We start from the raw sequence: 22,114 nt of genomic DNA, 5'->3' as shown, positions 1-22,114 counted from the left end.
GCTGCCCTCTCCGCCCCCTTGCGGACGCGCCCTCGGCTCGCCGCCGCCGGTGCCTTTAAGAACCTCGGCGCGCGGCCCTGATTGATGCGCCCGCGCACAGCAGCAGCCCCGCCGCCAACTCCACCACCCGCAGCTTCTGCAGAGCGCGGGCCGCGCACCGACCTCGTCCGCCCAGCGCGGCCTCCCGGCCTCGGCCCCGGCGCGGACCCCGGCCCCGCAGCCTCCTCCTGCCCAGCGAAGCCCTACCCCCGGCCTCCCCATGTCGGCCGCCCCCGCCTACAGCGAAGACAAGGGCGGCTCCGCCGGCCCCGGGGAGCCCGAATACGGCCACGACCCGGCGAGCGGCGGCATCTTCTCCTCCGACTACAAGCGGTGAGCGAGCGCGCGGAGGGCCGGGCCTGGGCGAGGCGCGCGGGCACCATGGACAGCGCCCGGGCCCTCCCGCCCGCCTGGCCCCGCACAGGCCCCGCCCCGGCCCCGGCCCGGGCCCCGGCCCCGCCGGAAGGCCGCCCAGCCCCTTCCCTGCAGCCCGGGCCCGATGGGCGCTCCCCGTCCGGAGGGGCAGACCCGGAGTGGGGGCTGGGCCAGCCTGCTTCCTCTCTGGGGTTCCTCCTGTTTGCAGCCGGCTTGCGAGTTTCCCACGTTTTTCCGCGCTAGGAGAGCGGGCTCCAGATTTTCTTTTAGGTGGGGGATGGGGATCTAGGCCGGCAAACAGGAGTTTGGACCTGGGGCCTCGCCCCGCGTGCAGACACAGGCCGGGCCCTTTCTCTGCCCCCTGGTCCCCACCTCCCACCCGACGCTGTCCTCCTGCCCCCCGACACTGCCCCTCTGTTTCAATCCCTTCCTCCAATCCGCTTTTGATTATTTTGTTTATCCGTACATTCTGCGATCAGCAATTATTAAAGGCCCGCCTTATGCTGGCCGGTGCTGACCACCGTGCAGCTGTGAGCGTGAGACGCTAACTGCTCTCAGGTTGCTATGGAGAGGCGCACAGATGAGAACCAGACAGTGACAGTTCGGTGCAGTGGGGGCACTGGGAGTGGGGCGAGGGGCTTCCCAGGCAGAGCAAAGCACTTGCACGAGAATGGGGAAGGAAGGAGAGTGGGGACCCCCGGCTTTGCGGGCGCAGGTGCAGTGTGGCCAGAATCACCGTGCGAGCCACTGGAGTGACCAGAAATGAGGCTGGGAATGGCTGCTGGAGGGTTCCACGCTGGTGCCATCACCAGATGGGTGTTTTGGAAGGGTTACAGGCCGGATTGTGGAGAAGGGATGGCAGGTGAGACGAGTGAGGGGGCGTGACGGTGACAGGCAGAGCAGCAGTGGCCTAGGCTCCCCAGAGGGGCTGCGGATCTGAGGGCTATTGAGGAGGGGGGAGCTACAGACCTGGTGAATGTTGGATATGGGGCGTGGGGGTGGGAGAGAGGGGCTGGGAGAAGGTAAGGGAGACGCCCAGGTTACCAGCTCCTGAGCAGGATAGATGGGGCTGCTCTGTAGTGTAATCGGAGAGAGACGCATTGCAAGCATACTGAGCCCAGCTTGGGACAGGCTGAGATTGTAGCCCTCCGAGGGCCATGCAAGGCTAGTGGGTAGATGGGTATTGGGATTTGGATTCCATGAGAGCAGTCAGGGGATTGTTAATATACATGTGTCCGTTAAAGCTGCAGATGGACGTGAGTTCGGACAGAACTCAGAAAATAACATTAGGGGTGACCAGAGAACCTAAGAAGAAATGAAGCAACAGGCAGGAAGATAACAAAGTGTGATTTCGGGAAGAAGGGGAATGGTCAGTAGTATCAGTGTCCACCAAGGTCAAGTCCAGCAGGGAAGGAGATTGGAGACCATTGGATGACAATGGTCATCCAGTCCTCATCTCCTGCCCTAGGAGACCAGACAGGAACTAGATTTTTTTTTTCCCCCAACATTCTATCATGATCGACTTTAACCATGCAGAAAAGGTGAACAAATGCAACGGATGCACATGTGTCATCCATGTAGGTTTGGCCACTGTTGGAACGGCACCGTCTCTGCTTTATCCATATCTGCATTTGGCTATGTTCGTGACCCAGCATCTAAACCCAGGCTGGAGTGAATAAAAGGGCAAGTGGGAGGTGAATAAGTAAAACAGTGAGTGGGAACGTGGCTTTTAAGAAGCTTGATTGCAAAAGAGAGAGAGAGAACTGCTGGAGGGAACTCCAGTTCTGAGGTTTGTTTGTCTCTTTTGCTGTTATTTTTGTGTTTGGTATGAGGCTGGGAGGCGCCTACAGCAAGCTGAATGTGGCTGGGTAGGAGACAGGAGTGTGGGAGGCGGGGAGGCAGGGGGGATAGAGGAAGCCCGGATCTCCGAGTGCCAGGAGGAGCAGCTCTGCCCAGATGGAGGACAAGCGGGCACAGGTGCGCACCGTGAGCTGCGGGGGATTTTACCTGCAGCCTTTCATTTTTGGGGAGAGGCAGGTAGTGGAGAGCAAGACTGGGAGTGGGAACTTTTCGGGTCGAGGGGCTCAGTACTCGGTACTCATGGCAAGTGAAGTCAACCAGCGCTGGCTGGCAGGTGGGGGCTGGCTGGCAGGCGGGGGCGTGGAGGGCTAAGGAGGTGACCAAAGGATGGCCCCAGGGTGGCGGGGTGGAGATAGAGGAAGGAAGAAACCAAGGGCTGGCTCTGTCAAGGCAAGGGAGGAGCCCGAGGCTTGGGGTCAGAGATGGGGAGGGGCTGTGGAAGGCTCCCCGGGAAGTTGAGGTCTGGGGGTGGTCTTGGGGGGGTCCCTGGCTTCTGTTTGTACAACACCCTGCCCCTCTGCCTGGAGTCTGGGGTGTGGGGTGTAGACTTATTAGCCCCCTTTTTGTCACTGTAACTAAAATATTCACTTCTTGGGAAAGGAGAGGTCTAGTTCGGCTTATGCAGTGGAGGCTACGGTGCAGCAGCAGGTAGCCCTGTAGTCCGGCGTCTCTCATGGGCACGGAGAGACAGTCACACCGTGAGCCAGGAAGCAGAGAGGGGAAACTCCTAGGCCGAACTTGAACTCTGATAATAATCAACCCTCCGAGGAGGAGCCCCCACTGACCTGCACACCTCCCACCAGACATGCCTCACAGATGCCGTCACTGGAACAAGTCGGCACCTTACTCCGGCAACCTTTAGCGTATCTGCGTGAGGTTTGGGGAGACAAGTCCTGCTCAACCCGAAACACCCAGTCTCCGCCCTCTGTCCCTCCTGGGGCCTGGCCTCCCAGCAGTAGGAAACCAGCGCCTCCCTCCCCGCCAGTGTCCGATTACTGAGTTTCAGGGCCGGGCTGTCTGGTGAGAGTGACAGGCAGCCCCAGCTCCCTGGCCAGCTCGGTTCCAACCCAGAGCGCGACCTGCTGTCCCCGCCATGCAGCGATTCCTGCAGCTCCCTGGTGCGGTGGGGAGGCCAGGGGCCAAGGGGGCCTGCGGGCCTGATCAGGAGGCTGCCAGCCCTGTGCTGGCACCAGACGGTGGACCCCCGCCCTGGTACCAAGCCCTGCAGCCCGAGGAGCTTCGGTGGCTGCAGGCCCCGGAGGAGGAAACCACCCCAGAAGCTTCCCTGGAAGGACCCTGCCCAGAGGCTGGCCAAGGCCAGGGCCAGAGCCAGCCACTACGGTACAGAGGGCCCCTGGGACTCCCCCCCCCCCCCCCAGCCATCAAGGAAGGCCAGGGACGGGCAGCTGCTGCTCTCAGGCCAGACTCCGAAGCTCAAGGGCTCTTTAGTTCAGGAAGACTGGGTTTGGCATTTCGGGTCCTGGTGTGGGGAGCTGGGGGTGGGCAGGGGGCACAGCGTGGGGGCTGAGAGTGTGAAATGGGAGATGAGAAGCCAACCCCCTAGGGGCTTGCGGGGAAGAGGATTGGAATATATTTGCAGACAGGGCTCCTGCCTTGACCTTCTCCCTGCCCCCCAGGTGTGGTTGCTGGGGGTGGGGGGGTCTGGGTGAGGTTGGGGACAGGACAAAGCAGAGTTTGAGCAGCCCCTCCCTGGAGGGGAGGTGAGGTTGACTGGCCTCAAGTGCTGTGTGCCACCCCCTGGCTGGCTCCAGCCACCCCCAGGAGAGTCCCCCGGAGGGGTCAGGTCGACAGGAGAGCGGTGGAAGCGGATCTGCCCATGGGACATGAATGTTTGATGGCCTCGCTGTGTTGTTCCACGTCGCTCCCTTCCTGGGAGCTGAGCTGGTGGGAGCCCGGGTGGTCTCACCCCAGGAGGGCATCCCACATCTCTACATGTGGCAGAGCCTCCCCGCCCTCAGAGCCCCTTCTTCAAGGGCCAGGAGTGACGCCCTAGGCTGGGTGTGTGCATTTGACGGGGACCTGTGGCATTTGGGGCCCTGAGCTAAAGGAGGCTGGGCAAACTGCTGGAGCCCAGGGAGGCGTCACCCCAGGGAGCTCGCTGGAGGGCATCAGGGGGCCCCTGAGTTCTTCTTGGAAGCTTATGTTTATCATAAGAGTCCCATGTACGAGTCCACTGATACACACTGTGGCCAGAGTGGCCAGTTTTGTCACAGCTGAGTGCACACTGGGTATGGCCGTGGCTTGTGAGACTGGGGGTGTGTGTCTGTCCATATGGGGGGAGTGCGGATGTGTTTCTGTGGGTGTAGGTAAGGCCTGCGTGTCTCTCTAGGGGTTGTGGGGGTTGTGGGTGTGTGTGTAGGGTTTGCCACGAGGCTGTGTAAATCTCTGCGGCGTGTAGGTTATGTCTAGTGGGGGATCGTGGGAATGTCTGTGATATGCGTGACTGGCGCCGGTGCTTGGAGGCCCTGGGGGCTGCAGTGCTGTGTGTCTTAGGGAAGCTGGTGCCTGGCTCTGTCACGCTGTCCAGGCCCTCAGTGTGGCCCAGGCCCGACGAGGAGCCAGAGGCCTGGTCTGGGCTTGAGAAGGTGACAAGGTGGCATTGTCTTGGCTGTGGCTTGTCACTTGGAGGTGAGGAGATGCCTGCTTGTTTGTAGGAATCCCTCCAGGTGGGGCAGGGACTGGTTTTATTTATTTACTTACTTACTTATTTATTTATTATTTGACAGATAGAGTTAGACAGTGAGAGAGAGAGACAGAGAGAAAGGTCTTCCTTCTATTGGTTCACCCCCCAAAATGGCCGCTACGGCTGGAACTATGCCCATCCGAAGCCAGGAGCCAGGTGCTTCCTCCTGGTCTCCCACGCAGATGCAGGGCCCAAGCACCCGGGCCATCCTCCACTGCCCTCCTAGGCCACAGCAGAGAGCTGGACTGGAAGAGGAGCAACCGGGACTAGAACCCAGCACCCATATGGGATGCCGGCGCCGTAGGCAGAGGATTAACCAAGTGAACCACGGCCCCGGCCCAGGGACTGGTTTTAGACGACCATGGCCAGGGCTGGCTGGCCCCGGGAGGCGTCATCTTTCTGTTTTGCTTTCCATAAAATCGCTTCAGGAAAGACATTTTCTAAGTTCTTGGGCCCTCAGGTCTGTCCTTTGGATTTGTCCGTCCAGCAGGCATGCGCTGCTGCAGCCCGTGCCTAGGGCGTACAGGGGGCTGAGTGCTTCGCTTCCTCTTAGTGTCGGCCACACACGCATCTCTCAGCGGCCGCGTTTGCTCTGGCTGTCACTGAGCTCTTCCCTCTCCTAGTGTCGCAGTCCCCAGTGGCTGACCTGCTGTGGTTCCTGAGTGAGTCACTTCTGTGACTGAGTTTGCGCACGCTGCTTTTTGATTTCTTCCATGAGTGACACTTCTCAAGGCTGGCATCCTGCACTCGAGTGAGAAGCTGCGAGTTATCAGGGTGTCGTGTGTGGGTTCCCACACAGCTGCTCACTGCGCCTGGGACCTGTCCTGGCAACACATGCGTGCACAAGTTGTCATACAACTCTGTAGCTGTATGTAGATATCTTTTCCCCCTCTTCGTTTTATTCACACAAACCACTTATTGAAATTTTTTAAAATTTATTATTTGTTTTTATATGAGATGTGGTTGTCCCAAGTGGTATGTTAGCAACTGTGCCACTTGCCCACACTTTTTTTTTAAAGATTTATTTATTTAGTTGTGAGGTAGAATTACAGGCCGGGGGTGGGGGGAGAGACAGAGAGAGAGAGAGAGAGAGAATCCGCTGGTTCACTCCCCAAATGACCGCAACAGCCAGAGCTGTGCAGATCCAAAGCCAGGAGCCAGGAGCTTCTTCTAGGTCTCCCATGTGGGTGCAGGGGCCCAAGGACTTGAGCCATCTTCTACTGCCTTCCCAGGCCATAGCAGAGAGCTGGATCGGAAGAGGAGCAGCCGGGACTCGAACTGGTGCCCATATGGGATGCCAGCACTACAGGCAGAAGCTTAGCCTACTGTGCCGCAGCGCTGGCCTCTCTTGCCCACCCTTTTAAAATGATTTATTTTCATTTTATTTGAAAGGCAGAGAGAGAGAGAGAGAGAGACCTTCCATCTGCTGGTTCACTCCTCAAGTCCCTGCAACGGCCAGGGCTGGGCCAGGTGAAACTTGGGGCTGGGAACTCGGTCTGGGTCTCCCACATGGGTAGCGGGGACCCAAGGACTTGAGCCATCCTCTGCTGCTTCCCAGGATGCATCAGCAGGAAGATGGATGGGAAGCAAGTCGGGACTCAAACCAGGCACTCTGAGAAGGGATGCGGGCATCCCAAAGCAGCATCTTAACGGCTGTGCCAAATATCCACCCCCTTTGTTCTCTTCTTGACGTCTAAGTATGGTTGGGCAGGTTGTCCACTGTGCAAGCGCACCTGACCAAAGAATGCCTACCATCCCCCACTCGGTGAATGGGAAGGAAGAGCTCAGGGCTGTGTCCACCTAGAGCGACAGAGACGGCAGATGGGCTTGCAGCAGCCCTGACAGCCAGTGTTGGACGTGGTCCATATAAAACTGTATTAGTTATTTTGAATATTAAACTTTTACTTACCCAAGTATTTTCCCTTTTATTGCTGTTACGGGCTGAACGGCATCTCCCCAAAATTCACGTGTTGACGTCCTGACCCCTTGTACCTCAGAATGTGACTTGAACTTGATGGAGCGGAGGTCATGAAGCTAGCTGTGATCCAGGACAGCCCGAGTCTTTATAAGAAGAGGATACGGGGACATGGGCACACCTGGGAGGAAGACTGAGGACATGGGGCGGGGAGAGACCGGCGTGTGAGACAGAAGACCACAGCACAGAGGGCCCCTCATCAGCGGACCGTCCCCTCTGCTTACTAAAATGGACGGGGATTTCTCACTGACAGCCAGTACACTGGCAGACACCAACTGGGTGTCCTACAATTCAATTTTTTTAAAAGATTTATTTATTTATTTGAAAGACAGAGTTATAGAGAGGGAGAGGCAGAGGCCGGTTCACTCCCCAATGGCCGCACCAGCCAGGGCTGGGCCACACCAAAGCCAGGAGCTTCATCCGTGTCTCCCATGCAGGTGCAGGGGCCCAAGGACCTGGGCCGCCCTCTGCTGCTTTTTCCCAGTGCGTTAGCAGGGAGCTGAATCGGAAGTGGAGCAGCCGGAAATTTAACTGGTGCTCATATGGGATGCCAGTGCTGTGCCTTAGTGCTGGCCCCTACAGTTCAATTTTTTTTTTTAAATTATTTATTTATTTGAAAGGCAGAGTAACAGAGATAAAGGGAGGGAGAGAGGGAAGGAGGGAGGGAGGGAGAGAGAGAGAGAGATGCTTCCATCTTCTGGTTCACTTCCCAAATGGCTGGCATGGCTGGGAGCTGGATCAGAAGGGGAACAGCTGGGACTCTAATCATTCCTCACATAGGCTGAGTCCTTTGATCTGGGACCTCCAGCCTCTAGAACTGTGACAAAATCAATTTACATGGGCGAAGCCACCGTTTTACTATTTTGTGTGGTTGTTCTAGAAAACTATGATAGTTGAAACTGGTGCTGTGGCATAGTAGGTTAAGCCTCTGTCTACAGCGCCGTCATCCCATGTGGGCTCTGGTTTGAGTCCTGGCTGCTCCACTTCCTATCCAGCTCTCTGCTATGGCCTGGGAAAGCAGTGGAAGATGGCCCACGTGCTTGGGCCCCTGCACCCATGTGGGAGACCCTGAGGAGGCTCCCTGCTCCTGGCTTCAGATCAGCCCAGCTCTGGCTGTTGCAGTTATTTGGGAATTGGAGCAGTGGATAGAAAACCCCTCTCTCTCTCCCTCTCTCGGTCTGTAACTTTGCCTCTCAAATAAATAAATAAATCTTTTTTTGGCCTTAGTTTTTTCTTAAATTTAGTTGTCACATACCAAAGTCTCGGGTTAAGCTACTGGCTGCCGTGCTGGCATCCGATGTGGGTGCTGGTTCCAGTCCTGGCTGCTCTGCTCTGATTTAGCTCCCTACTGATGCACCTGGGAAAGCAGCAGGCGATGGCCCAAGTGCTCGGGCCCCTGCACCCACGTGGGAGACCTAGATGCAGTTCCTGGCTCCTGGCTTCAGCCTGGCCCAGCCCTGGCTGTTGCTGCCATTTGAGGAGTGAACCAGTGGATGGAAGATCCCTCTCTCTCTCTCTCTCTCTGCCTTTGCCTCTCCCTCTCTGTAACTCTGCCTTTCAAATAAATAAATAAATCTTTACAAAAGAAACTTAAACTTAGCCATCTTGTTAGAGGTAATTTTAGGATCTTAAAAATTTTTAAATCCCCTTTCTTCTTCCACATTTAAAAATCATTTAACTGTTAAGCAAATTATTAATTTTGGTATGAAATGGGAACATAAGTTCAGTTCTTTGCTGCATAGCAGTTGCCTCGACATTTATTTGAGGGGGGAAATATTCTTTTCTTGGTGAGTTATTTGTTCCTGATGGTTAGACCCTTGCATGATGAAAACTCTAAGCAAACTGGGTATGGAAGGAACATTCCTCAATACAATCAAAGCAATTTATGAAAAACCCACGGCCAACATCCTATTGAATGGGGAAAAGCTGGAAGCATTTCCACTGAGATCTGGTACCAGACAGGGATGCCCACTCTCACCACTGCTATTCAATATAGTTCTGGAAGTTTTAGTCAGAGCCATCAGACAAGAAAAAGAAATTAAAGGGATACAAATTGGGAAGGATGAACTAAACTATCCCTCTTTGCAGATTGTGGGGAGCAACTCGGACTAGATTAAGTTACTGGAATTAAGACTTATTTTATGCATCTGCTCTCCCACAATATGGCGCTGGGAGAGGAGTAAACAACTTCTACACTGCTGCCTCCAGTTCGACCAATAACCTGCAGGAGCTGATCCTGCTCCTGATTGGAGGAGAGCAGCGTACTCGGCATGTGGGTAGCAGAGTTGGGATTGGTGGAAGAGGACTATAAAGGAGGAGAAAGACAACATGCATCAGGAACATCTAAGGGGAACATCCGGATAATATCTGAGCAGCCCCCAAGAGAGCCGGCCGGCGGTGTGCCACTCCCCCGTGGAAGTGGGGAAAGTGGCAGGGGGGCCCGCCCCTCCACGGAGGTGGAGGGACAGCAGCCAACCCGGGAAGAACCAGCAGCAAACCTGGGGAGGGCCGAGCAGACAAAAGAACAGCGCAGGGTCCTGTGTCGTTCCTCCGCGAAGAGGGGGAGCAACAGCAGATGATATGATTCTTTATTTAGGGGACCCAAAGAACTCTACTAAGAGACTATTGGAACTCATAGAAGAGTTTGTCAAAGTAGCAGGATATAAAATCAATGCACAAAAATCAACAGCCTTTTGTATACACAGGCAATGCCACGGCTGAGGAAGAACTTCTAAGATCAATCTCATTCACAATAGCTACAAAAACAATCAAATACCTTGGAATAAACTTAACCAAGGACGTTAAAGATCTCTATGATGAAAATTACAAAACCTTAAAGAAATAGAAGAGGATACTAAGAAATGGAAAAATCTTCCATGCTCATGGATTGGAAGAAACAGTATCAAAATTCCATTCTCCCAAAAGCAATTTATACATTCAATGCAATACCAATCAAGATACTGAAGACCTTCTTTTCACATCTGGAAAAAATGATGCTGAAATTTATATGGAGACACAGGAGACCTCGAATAGCTAAAGCAATCTTGTACAACAAAAACAAAGCCGGAGGCATCACAATACCAGATTTCAGGACATACTAGATATATACATACAGATGGATAGACCAATGGAACAGAATAGAAACACCAGAAATCAATCCAAACATTTACAGCCAACTTATATTTGATGAAGGATCCAAAACCAATCCCTGGAGTAAGGACAGTCTGTTCAATAAATGGTGCTGGGAAAATTGGATTTCCACGTGCAGAATCATGAAGCAAGACCCCTACTTTTCACCTTACACAAAAATTCACTCAACGTGGATTAAAGACTTAAATCTACAACCCGACACCATCAAATTATTGGAGAACATTGAAGAAACCCTGCAAGATATAGGTACTGGAAAAGACTTCTTGGAAAATACCCCAGAAGCACAGGCAGTCAAAGCCAAAATTAACATTTGGGATTGCATCAAATTGAGAAGTTTTTGTTCTTCAAAAGATACAGTCATGAAAGTTAAGAGGCAACCGACAGAATGGGAAAAAATATTTGCAAACTATGCAACAGATAAAGGGTTGATAACCAGAATCTACAAAGAAATCAAGAAACTCCACAACATCAAAACAAACAACCCACTTAAGAGATGGGCCAAGGACCTCAATAGACATTTTGCAAAAGAGGAAATCCAAAGGGCCAACAGACACATGAAAAAATGTTCAAGATCACTAGCAATCAGGGAAATGCAAATCAAAACCACAATGAGGTTTTACCTCACCCCGGTTAGAATGGCTCACATTCAGAAATCTACCTGGCCAGCGCCACGGCTCACTAGGCTAATCCTCCGCCTTGTGTTGCCGGCACACCGGGTTCTAGTCCCGGTCGGAGCACCAGATTCTGTCCCAGTTGCCCCTCTTCCAGGCCAGCTCTCTGCTGTGGCCTGGGAGTGCAGTGGAGGATGGCCCAGGTGCTTGGGCCCTGCACCTCATGGGAGACCAGGAGAAGCACCTGGCTCCTGGTTCCTGCCTTCGGATAGGCGCGGTGTGCAGGCTGCAGCGCGCCAGCCGCGGTGGCCATTGGAGGGTGAACCAACGGCAAAAGGAAGACCTTTCTCTCTCTCTCTCTCACTGTCCACTCTGCCTGTAAAAAAAGAAAAGAAAAGAAAAAAAAAAGAAATCTACCAACAATAGGTGCTGGAGAGGATGTGGGGAAAAAGGGACACTAACCCACTGTTGGTGGGAATGCAAACTGGTTAAGCCACTATGGAAGTCAGTCTGGAGATTCCTCAGAAACCTGAATATAACCCTACCATACAACCCAGCCATACCACTCCTTGGAATTTACCCAAAGGAAATTAAATTGGCAAACAAAAAAGCTGTCTGCACATTAATGTGTATTGCAGCTCAATTCACAATAGCTAAGACCTGGAACCAACCCAAATGCCCATCAACAGTAGACTGGATAAAGAAATTATGGGACATGTACTCTATAGAATACTATACAGCAGTCAAAAACGATGAAACCCAGTCATTTGCAACAAGATGGAGGAATCTGGAAAACATTATGCTGAGTGAATTAAGCCAGTCCCAAAGGGACAAATATCATATGTTCTCCCTGATTGGCGACAACTAACTGAGCACCAAAGGGAAAACCTGTTGAAGTGAAATGGACACTATGAGAAACAGTGACTTGATCAGCTCTTGTCCTGACTGTTGATGTACAATGTAATACTTTATCCATTTTAGTATTTTTTTGTTCTAGTACTATTGGTTGACCTCTGTAATTAACACACAATTATTCTTAGGTGTTTAAATTTTAACTGAAAAGTGATCCCTGTTAAATAGAAGAGTGGGAATAAGAGAGGGAGGAGATGTACAATTTGGGACATGCTCAATCGGACTTGCCCCAAATGGTGGAGTTAGAAACGTGCCAGGGGATTCCAATATAATCCCATCAAGGTGGCATGTACCAGTGCCATCTCACTAGTCCAAGTGATCAACTTCAGTTCACAATTGATCGCACTGATAGGTCTAAGAGTCAAAGGGATCACACAAACAAGACTAGTGTCTGCTAATACTAACTGATAGAATCAAAAAGGGAGAGAACGATCCAACATGGGAAGCGGGATACACAGCAGACTCATAGAATGGCGTATGTCCTAAATAGCACTCTGGTCTCAGAATCAGCCCTTAAGGCATTCGGATCTGGCTGAAGAGCCCATGAGAATATTTAAGGCATGGAAAGCCAAGACACTCTGGGGAAAAAAAAAAAAAAAAAAGAAGACCTAAATGAAAGATCTCTGCGAATGAGATCCCAGTGGAAAGAACGAGGCCATCAAAGAAGGAGGTACCTTTCTCTGAAGGGAGGAGAGAACTTCCACTTTGACTATGACCCTGTTGGAATAAGATCGAAGTCGGTGAACCCAAAAGGCTTCCATAGCCTTGGCAACTCATGACTAGAGCCTAGGGAGATTACTGACGCCATAAACAAGAGTGTCAAATTGTTAAGTCAACAACAGGAATCACTGTGTACTTACTCCTCATGTGGGATCTGTCCTTAATGTGTTGTCCAATGTGAAGTAATGCTATAACTAGTACTGAAACAGTATTTTATTTTACAGGTAGAGTGGATAGTGAGAGAAAGAGACAGAGAGAAAGGTCTTCCTTTTGCCGTTGGTTCACCCTCCAATGGCCGCCGCGGCTGGCGTGCTGCGGCCGGCGCACCGCGCTGATCCGAAGGCAGGAGCCAGGTGCTTCTCCTGGTCTCCCATGGGGTGCAGGGCCCTAGCACTTGGGCCATCCTCCACTGCACTCCCAGGCCACAGCAGAGAGCTGGCCTGGAAGAGGGGCAACCGGGAAAGAATCCAGTGCCCCGACCGGGACTAGAACCCGGTGTGCCGGCGCCGCTAGGTGGAGGATTAGCCTATTGAGCTGGAGCCGCGGCGCCGGCCTGAAACAGTATTTTTCACTTTGTGTTTCTGTGTGGGTGCAAACTGATTAAATCTTTACTTAGTATATACTGAATCGATCTTCTGTATATAAAGATAATTGAAAATGAATCTTGATGTGAATGGAATGGGAGAGGGAGTGGGAGATGGGAGGGGTGCGAGTGGGAGGGAAATTATGGGGGGGGGGAGCCAATGTAATCCATAAACTGTACTTTGGAAATTTATATTTACTAAATAGAAAAAAAAGAAAAAAAAAGAAATTCCCCCCGTGACCTCTGACCTTCTGTTTTTCATACAGTTTCTATCACTGTTATGTTGGTGAATAATGCGCTTCAATGGGCTGAATTGTCCAACATCATTCTCTTCCCAAAGAACACTCTGTGGAGCTCTTACCTATGGGTTTTCTCTTCCAGATGAGTGTGGCTGTTGCTTCCCAAACTTCAACAAAATACTTCCTTTAATTTTTTTTAAGATTAACTTATTTGGGGCTGGCGCTGTGGTGTAGCAGGTAAAGCCGCCGCCTGCAGTACTGGTATCCCGTGTGGGCTCTGGTTCTAGCCCCGGCTGCTCCACTTCCGATCCAGCTCTCTGCTGTGGCCTGAGATAGCAGTGGAAGATGGTCTACGTCCCTTGGGCCCCGTACCTGCGTGGGAGACCTGGAAGAAGCTCCTGGATCCTGGCTTCGGATCGGCACAGCTCTGGCCATTGGTGGCCAATTGGGGAGTGAACCAGCAGCTGGAAGACCTCTCTCTCTTTCTCTGCCTCCGCCTCTCTGTAACTATTTCAAATAAATAAATCTTTTTTTAAAAAAAGAAAACAATAAAGGTTAATTTATTTTATTGAAATGCAGAGTGACAGAACTCTCCCATCTACTTGTTCTCCTCCTGATTTCCCACACGGGTGGCAGCAGTATAACCCACTGCACCACAGTGCCAGCACCCTTCTTTGAAATGTTAGTGGACGTTGCATGAATCCATGCACTGGCTTAGCATCACTTTTACCCTCCTCACCCAAGTGCAACGGACCCCTTTGCCCAAAGTGTCACTTATTTCTCCCATTAGTTTCATCGCTTCCCTGGATGGCCGTTGACTGTTGGCTTTCAGACTTACAGGTCTGGCCTTTGGAGTAAGGTCACCTGTGGAGTGTCTGGTCTGTGAGGTCAGGACCTGGAAACACACTCAGTGCAGGGCAAGGCATCCTGCCCTCATCTTTTTTTTTTTTTTTAAGATTTATTTATTTATTTGAAAGGCAGAGATTCAGCGAGGCAGAGAGAGGTCTTCCATCTGCTGGTTCACTCCCTGCATGACCGCAAAGGCTGGACCTGGGCCAATCTGACGCCAGGATCCAGGAGCTTCTCCTGGTCTCCCATGTGGGTGCAGGGCCCCAAGCACCTGGGCCATCTTCTGCTGCTTTCCCAGGTGCATCAGCAGGAGGCTGGATCAGAAGTGGAGCAGCTGGGTCTCGAACCTGTGTCCATGTGGGATGCCGGCACCACAAGCAGAGGCTTTCGGTGCTGCGCCACAGCGCCAGCCCCCTGCCCGTGTCTTGATGCCCATCTCCTTTCCAGTGGTCTTCTCCATCTGCCCGGCCTAGCCCCAGGCATGGTCCCTGCCTTCCCACCGCAGGCCCTTCCTCTTGTCACCTGGCTCTGACCCGGGTCGCATTCCTGCAGCTGCTGTCAGGAAGTCCTGTAGCCTGGGTTGCCAGAAGCCACAGTAATTTGTTGTCCCAGGGCTCCGGAGGCCAAAAGTAGGAAATCGGGGTGTCAGCAGGATCACGCTCGCTCTGAAACCCATAGGGGATTCACTCTTTGCCGCTTCCCGCTCTCTGGTGCTTTGGTGGCCACCTGTGGCTTTCCTGGGGTTGTGGGTGCCTCGCGCCAGCCCTCCGCCCTCTTGTGGCATTCCTCCTGTGTTTCTGCCTCTTCCTTCAACACACAGACACCACCCTGCCCCCGTGTGGCCTCAGCTAATGACACCTGCAACAGCCACCCTCTGCCGTGTTCCCGCTTAGGACTAAACACCGTTTCGGGAGGGAGACACAGTTCAACCCACAACACCTGCTAGCCCCTGTTTCTCCAAACCCTGCGTCCCCTGAGCCGAAACCCACCCCCTCCCCCGGGCTGTGGTCCCTCACCACTGGCCAGAACCAGCTCAGAGCTTCGGCCCCTGGCCGAGAGCCCTCGGCTGACCTCTCGCACCCCCCACCAGGCACGATGACCTGAAGGAGATGCTGGACACTAACAAGGACTCCCTCAAGCTGGAGGCCATGAAGCGGATCGTGGCGGTGAGGCTGGGCGCTCCCCGGGGCAGGGGCCTGGCTGCCTGGCTGCCTGGCAGCAGCTCTCCTTGGCTCCTGTGGGCCCTCCCCTAACCAGAACCCTGCCTCCTCCCTCCCTTGTCCCCGCTGCCCGCCCAGATGATCGCCCGCGGGAAGAACGCCTCGGACCTGTTCCCCGCCGTGGTGAAGAACGTGGCCTGCAAGAACATAGAGGTGAGCAAAGAGGGGACCCCACCCTCACCTCCAGCCGGGCCACACCCACACAGGGCTGGGAGGATGCCAAGGGGGGGGGGGCTCACCCGCTCAGCAGGGTTCCTGAGCCCTGCATGTCCCCGCCCTGGGTGTGGACCCTGGGGAAGGGCTCGGGACCCGCTGGGAGGACTGGTGCCCGTGGACTGCCGCCCCCGCTGACACCCCTCCATGCAACTCGCAGGTGAAGAAGCTGGTGTACGTGTACCTGGTGCGCTACGCCGAGGAGCAGCAAGACCTGGCCCTGCTGTCCATCTCCACCTTCCAGCGTGGCCTGAAGGTCGGGAGTCTCCATCTGCCTCCTGTATTAGAGGAGTGGCCTCCGGGAGAGGCTGAGAGTCGGGGAGCAGGCTCCACAGGCCCCCAGGGGACCCACAAGCCCCTCTGAGAGTGGAGGCCTGGCTCCAAGGGCGGGAGATGGGGTGGGCACCCAGTGCCTGCAGCTCTCCTGGGAGGGCGAACCTGTGGTGAGGGCGGTGTCTTCGTCCATTTCTGCTGCTGTGACTACACACCACAGATTAGGTAGTGTCTAAAGAACGGAAGTTCATTTGGTTCGTGATTTTCAGAGGCTGGGAAGTGGGAGTCTGAGGGGCCGGGTCTGGCCAGCTCCTCCTCGTTTGCAGGGTCCTGTGGTAGCCTGGGGGTGTCACATGGTGAGAGGGTCACGTCCAAGAGACAGAACTGAACTGGTGTTTTGAAAATGTTATTTATGGGGCCGGTGCTGTGGCGTAGTGGGACTCTCTCTCTCTGTCTCTTTCTGCCTCTTGGTAACTCTGCCTTTCAAATAAATAAGTAAATATTCTATTTTTTAAAGATTTATTTATTAATTTGAAAGGCAGAGTTACAGAAAGGCAGAGGCAGAGAGGGAGAAAAGTCTTCCATCTGCTGGTTTACTCTCCAATTGGCCACAATGGCTGGAGCGGGGCTGATCCGAAGCCAGGAGCCAGGAGCTTCTTCCAGGTCTCCCACGTGGGTGCAGGGGCCCAAGGACTTGGGCCATCTTTTGCTGCCTTCCCAAGCACATTAGCAGAGAGCTGGATAGGAAGTGGAGCAGCTAGGGCTCGAACTTGCACCCTTATGGGATGCTGGCACTGTAGGCAGTGGCTTTATCCAGTACACCACAGCACTGGCACAAGTAAATATTTTTTTAACGTTATTTAATTCTGAGCAGAGAGACAGGGAGATACACACACAGAGGGCAGAGGCAGCTCCCATCCAGGCCTCATTTCCCAGATGCCCACAACAGCCAAGGCTGTTATATGGGATATGAGTGTCTTCACTGCCAGGCCAAACAGCTGCCTTCAAACTGGCTTTTTTCACAGATCCACTCCTGGGATAACCCATAAATCCATTAACTCAGAGTCCTCATGACCTTACCACCTCTTTAAACAAAAATGTTTATTTGTATCTTCATCCATTTGAAAATTCTGAAAAGGCAGAGAGAGAGAGAGAGAAAGAGAGAGAGAGATCTTCCATGCGCTGGTTCATTCCCCAAATGCCTGCAACAGTAGGACTGGGCCAGGCTGAAGCCAGGAGCCAGGAACTCCATCCAGGACTCCCATGTGGGTGGCAGGCACCGAAGCCACCATGCACTATCATCTGCTGCCTCCCAGGTGCGCATTAGCCCGGAGCCTGATGGGACGCGGAGACGCAGGAATGCAGGCTGGTACTGTGGTGTGGGAGGCAGACATCCCGAGCAGCAGCTTAACCCGGGGCCAGAGTCACTTCCTGACGTCGCTGTAAGGGTGGACCCCTTAGCCCGCGGCAGTGGAGAGTCCCTGGCAGCCAAGAGCCCCTTGGCTCTCCTCCTTCTGGGCGGAGGAGCCTGTGAGGAGGGCCATGGCCTGCGCTCTTCACTGCTGGGCGCCACAGCCTGGGCACCCACTGACTCCCCTTTCAGCCAGGGATGGGGGAAGAACGGGGGTTTCCTGAGCCTAAGTGAGTTCCACTGAGAAGAAAAATGGAGTTGAGCATGCGCAAGAGTTGCCCCAGACTCGGAGGAGGTTGGGTTCCAAGGTCAGCGCAAGGGTCGGATTGAGTCTGAGGTTTCCGTTCTCAAGTGGGGACAGCGTGAGTCTGAACGAATCTGTCCGAGTGCCGTCTGCACCAGCAGTGGTTGACAGGTCTTTGATGTTCCAGGGCATGCCAGGTGTCCATCCCCGAAGCCCTGGCCCACACCTACTGTGGGGAGCAGGCTGGCAGAGTTCACGTCTTTGGCGTGGGGTCGAAAGCAGGGTCATTTGCGTGTACAGTTTGTTCATTCACTCAGCAGACAGGTGCATGTCCCCGTGTCAGGCAGCATGTGAGTGGTCTTTACAGGCCAAGCCCATGGGCTCTAGGGCAAGTGTTTTTGTTCCTGGAACAAAGTCAGCCCCGGACTGTCCATTGGTTAGAGTGGCACCGGAAGGTGGTCTGGTGTGCTCTCCCCTCCCCACCCCTTGCAAGTTAGCCAGAGGGCCTTCTATATGGGAAGTGGTTAAGCAGGTTTCTGGGGGTCCCCTGGAGACTTCTTTGATTTGAAAGCAGGTGGAAGCCCTGTGGCCTGTCACAAATTGCTCTCTATTCTGGGGTCTGTTTGGTCATCTTTCTGTAGCTTAGCTCATGATAACTGGAAGCTGAAATCTGCAACGTGCAGCTAGTCCCAAGGTTGCAAAGGAGGAAAGGGAAGTATGGTGTGGTTACGGTTACGCCAGCAGCGAAGACACCACTTAGGATGCCTGTATCCCATCTCCCAAATCAGAAAACCTGGCTTCCGACTCCAGTTTCCTGCTAAAGCAGACCCTAGGAAGCAGCAGCTGACGCTCGAGTACTTGGGGTCCCTGCCCACTCACATGGGAGAGTGCCTGGATTGAGATCCCAGCTGCTGGCTCCAACCTGGCGCCGCCTTGGCTGTCACAGGCATTTGAGGAGTGAACCAGTGGGCGGAGCTTGTGTGCTCTCTCCTTCTCTTTCTGTTTCTCTGCCTTTCAAATTAATAACAAACACCAGGGTGAGTGTTGTGGTACAGCAGATTACACTGTGGCGTGGGATGCCCCAGGGCTGATCCAAGCCCTGGCTACTCCGATTCCAATGCAGCTCCCTGCTAATGCACCTGGGAAGGCAACAGAAGATGGCCACGTGCTTGGGTCCCTGCCACCCATGTGGGAGACCCGGATGAAGTTCCTGATTTCAGTGTGACCCAGCCCTGGTTGTTTCAGGGATTTGGGAAGTAAACCAGAGCATAGGAAGTTGGATCTCTCTCTGTCTCTCTGTCACTCTGTCAAATAAGTAAAATAAATCTTTAAAAAAAAACATGAGCAAGCAGGTTAAACTGCTATGTTATCGCCTACAACCCAAATCAGGGCGAGGGAGTTTGAGTCTTGGTGTGCTTCCAATCCACCTTCCTGCTAATGCACCTGGGTGGCTGCAGAAACCAGCCCAAGTACTCGAGCGTCTGACACCTGTGTGGGAGACCCACCTGGAGCTGCTGGCTGCTATTTTCAGACATTTAGGGAGTGAACCAGTGGATGGAGGATCTCTCTCTCTCCCCGAAACCCCCGTCTTGCAAATAAATCTTTAAAAAATTAGCCATGGAGGCTTCAACACAATAGAATGGTTTAAAAAAAAAAAAAAGAACTTTAAAAATTACAGCTGTAGCAAGAAGGAGCATGATGTCCCAGTACTTTATGAGGGACTGAGCCCTGTCTTTCGGGAGATGACCAGCGTGTGTTCTAAAGCAAAGACTGGCACCTCACAGACCTCAGCCGAACCTGTCTGCCGCCTGGCTGCTCATGTAAGAGTCTCTCTTTAGTTTTATTCATTTATTCGGTGAGAGACAGATAACAGAAAGCTCTTGTCTGCTTCATTCTCCAAATGCCCACAACAGCCAGAGCTAGGCCACAGCCAGGAGCCAGGAATTCAACCAGGTCTCCCCCGTGAGTGGCAGGGACCCAACTATTTGAGCCATCACCTGCTGCCCGTCGCGGTCGCATTAGCAGGGAGCTGGACTCCAGAGTGAAGCCGGTGCTGGAGCTCGAGCAGTCTGCTGGGCAACACCGGTGTCTTACCCGGCACCTTCCCTGCCAGAACAAACGCCCATCCCTGCTGCCTGCTTTATACAGACTCAGCGGCATACAGCCACGCCCACTTGTTCATGGCTGCTTTTGCACGGGGCAAACTCAAGTAGCTGCAGTGTTGAGACTGTGAGGCCTGCAAACCTAAAATACTGTTTGGCACTTCACAGAAAGTCAGCTGACTGCTGTTCCAAGAGAAGGGAATCACCAGCAGCCCTGGTTTCTACAAGCACAAAGGGCACACGCTGAAGAAGCTATAGGTGAGGGAGAAATCTGCAAAATTCCAGAGTAGTTTTTATGATTTAACCCGATTCCAACCAAAGACAGAATATACCAACCCCAGAATACAACATGGATCCAACAGCCAAGCCTCCTGTCTCTTTCCATTTCTCATTCTCATGCATATATTTATCCTGTTTTTAAAAGATCTATTTATTTGAAAGGCAGAGTTACAGGGAGGCAGAGGGAGAGAGAGTGGGAGAGTGAGAGAGAATGAATCTTCCATTCACCGGTTCACTCCCCTAATGACCACAGTGGCCAGAACTGGGCCGATCTGAAGCCAGGAGCCAGGAGCTTCTTCCAGGTCTCCCACGCAGGTGCAGGGGCCCAAGGACTTGGACTATCTTCTGCTTTCCCAGGCCAACAGTAGGGAGATGGATCTGAAGTGGAGCAGCCAGGACTTGAACTGGCACATATATGGGATGCTGGTGCCACAGGAGGATGCTTAAGTTACTATGCTACAGTGCTGGCTCCTTAATTCCATTTTAATGAACTTCTAAAAGTACCCTCATATCCATCCCGGGGCCTGCCTTCGTTTTATCAGCCTAGGCTAAGACTGTGTTTAGTTTTTAATGAATTAATTTGAGAGAGAGAGAGAAGTGTTGCCGTCACTGGTTCACTTCCCAAGTGCCCATGTAAGCTTGATGGCTAAAGCTGGGAGCCAGAAACTCAGTCCCGGTCTCCCACGTGGGTGGCAGGGACCCAACTGCTTGAGCCATCAGCTGCTGCCTCGCAGGATCTGCGTTAGCAGGAAGCTGGAGTCAGAAGCTGGCGTCAAACCCAGGCACTCTGATACGGGACACCCACGTCTTAACCGCTGCACCAGTGCCCACTGCTTGTTCACCTCTCAGCAGACCTCCCATGTAGTCAGACCTCTGGTTGGCAGGAAGCTCAGCTGGGCTCTATTTCATTTATTGGCTCAGCATAGCGACCAAGCCAGGGTGATCTTGAATCCTAATCCTGTCCCTCCTGACTTTGTGCCTGCCTCCAGGACACTGGTTACTCTATTCTGCCCGGGGCAGCAGACTTCAAGTCTGTGCTGTGTCAGGTTTCCAGGTCGATACTGATCTGTAAATAAACCTTCCCCAAACGTTTTACCAAGTTGTGGGTCCACCAGCCAGCTGGTGTTTTCCTGCGTTACCAGGAAGAATCTTACTCAATAGAAAAAAAAAAAATTAACATCTTTTGTGTGCAAAGGGCTTGGGATGACGCAGATAAAAAGATAATGAATTCTGCTGTTAAGATGCTTACAGATTAGGGTGAAACAAATAAAAATAGCAGGACAGGAAATGATGAGGGACTTCTACAAATGCCTTGCTGAAATCAAGGTTAATATGAATGTCTCCCAACTAGTTACCCTCTCAAAAAAAAAAAAAAAAAAAAAAAAAAAAAACCACAAGAGGGCATTTAGACTAATGTTGAGATGCTGTTAAAATGCCTGGGTTTGCATTCTGGCTGCAGCTCCCGTAACTGCGTGCCCTGGGAGGCAGCAGGTGATGGCTCCAGGAATTAGGTTCTTGCCAGCCCCATGGGAGACCTGGATTGCAATCCCAGCTCCTGGCTTTCACCCCAGACCAGCAGATGGGAGCTCTCTTCTTCTCTGCCTGTGCTTCTCAAATAAATAAAAATTCAGGGGTGGGAGCTGTGGCACAGTGGGTTAACCTGAGGTTTGAGATGCCCACATCCCATATCATAGTGACAGCTCAAATCCCGGCTGCTACACTTCTAATCCAGCTCCCTGCTGATGCATCCTGGGAGGCAGTAGATGAGGGCTCAAGTATTGGGGTCCCTGCCACCGACATGGGAGGCCCAGATGGAGTTCTGGGTTCCTGGAGTTGGCCTGTCCCACTGTTGCAAACATTTGGGGGAGTGAATCAGCAGATGGATGATCTCTCTAAGCCTTTCAAATAGATGAAAATAAGTATTTAAAACATTTGAAAACAGAAAACCAATTTTTAATTTGTTAGGAAGACAGCATCAGTTCACTCCCCAAATATCCACAACAGTTGGGGCTGGACCAGGCCAGAGCCAGCAGCCAGGAACTCATCCAGGTCTTCTGCATGGGTGGCAGGAACCCAGGGTCTGCTTAGCAGGAAGCTGGAGTCAGGAGCCAGAGCTGGGAGTTGAACCCATGTTCTCTGATGTGGGATGCGGATGTCTTAATTGCTAGGCTAAATGTCTGTCCCGAGGAAACAGATTAAAAAAAAAAAAAACAAAACTTCCTGTGAATAAGCAATCATTCCCAAATAAAATGCTTTAAAAATTAAGGAAAAAGGTTTTGGTAGTTGACATGGGATGTCTCTAGGGAAGAAGAAAAAAAAAAGATGCTTGCTTTTTAAACAGGTGTTTCTAAGCCA

The 22,114-nt window shown here is 52.7% G+C and overlaps 1 protein-coding gene across 1 annotated transcript in view; it reads left to right on the top strand.

Moving 5' to 3' along the window:
- Positions 1–9: 9 nt before the first annotated feature.
- The window catches only part of AP3B2 (adaptor related protein complex 3 subunit beta 2), a 40,607-nt gene continuing 18,502 nt past the window's right edge, over positions 10–22,114 (top strand). Inside the window, exons 1-4 of the mRNA XM_051834235.3 lie at positions 10–372; positions 15,108–15,183; positions 15,316–15,390; positions 15,611–15,706. Coding sequence (XP_051690195.3) covers positions 260–372; positions 15,108–15,183; positions 15,316–15,390; positions 15,611–15,706 — 360 coding nt within the window. The 5' untranslated portion in view covers positions 10–259. The remainder of the gene's footprint in view (positions 373–15,107; positions 15,184–15,315; positions 15,391–15,610; positions 15,707–22,114) is intronic.

This window comes from Oryctolagus cuniculus, chromosome 12, assembly GCF_051225735.1.
Source record: "Oryctolagus cuniculus isolate XC-2025 breed Fujian yellow rabbit chromosome 12, ASM5122573v1, whole genome shotgun sequence".
Lineage (NCBI taxonomy): Eukaryota > Metazoa > Chordata > Mammalia > Lagomorpha > Leporidae > Oryctolagus > Oryctolagus cuniculus.
The sequence above is the reverse complement of the archived record's forward strand: the minus strand, read 5'-3'. Positions and strand labels throughout refer to the sequence as shown.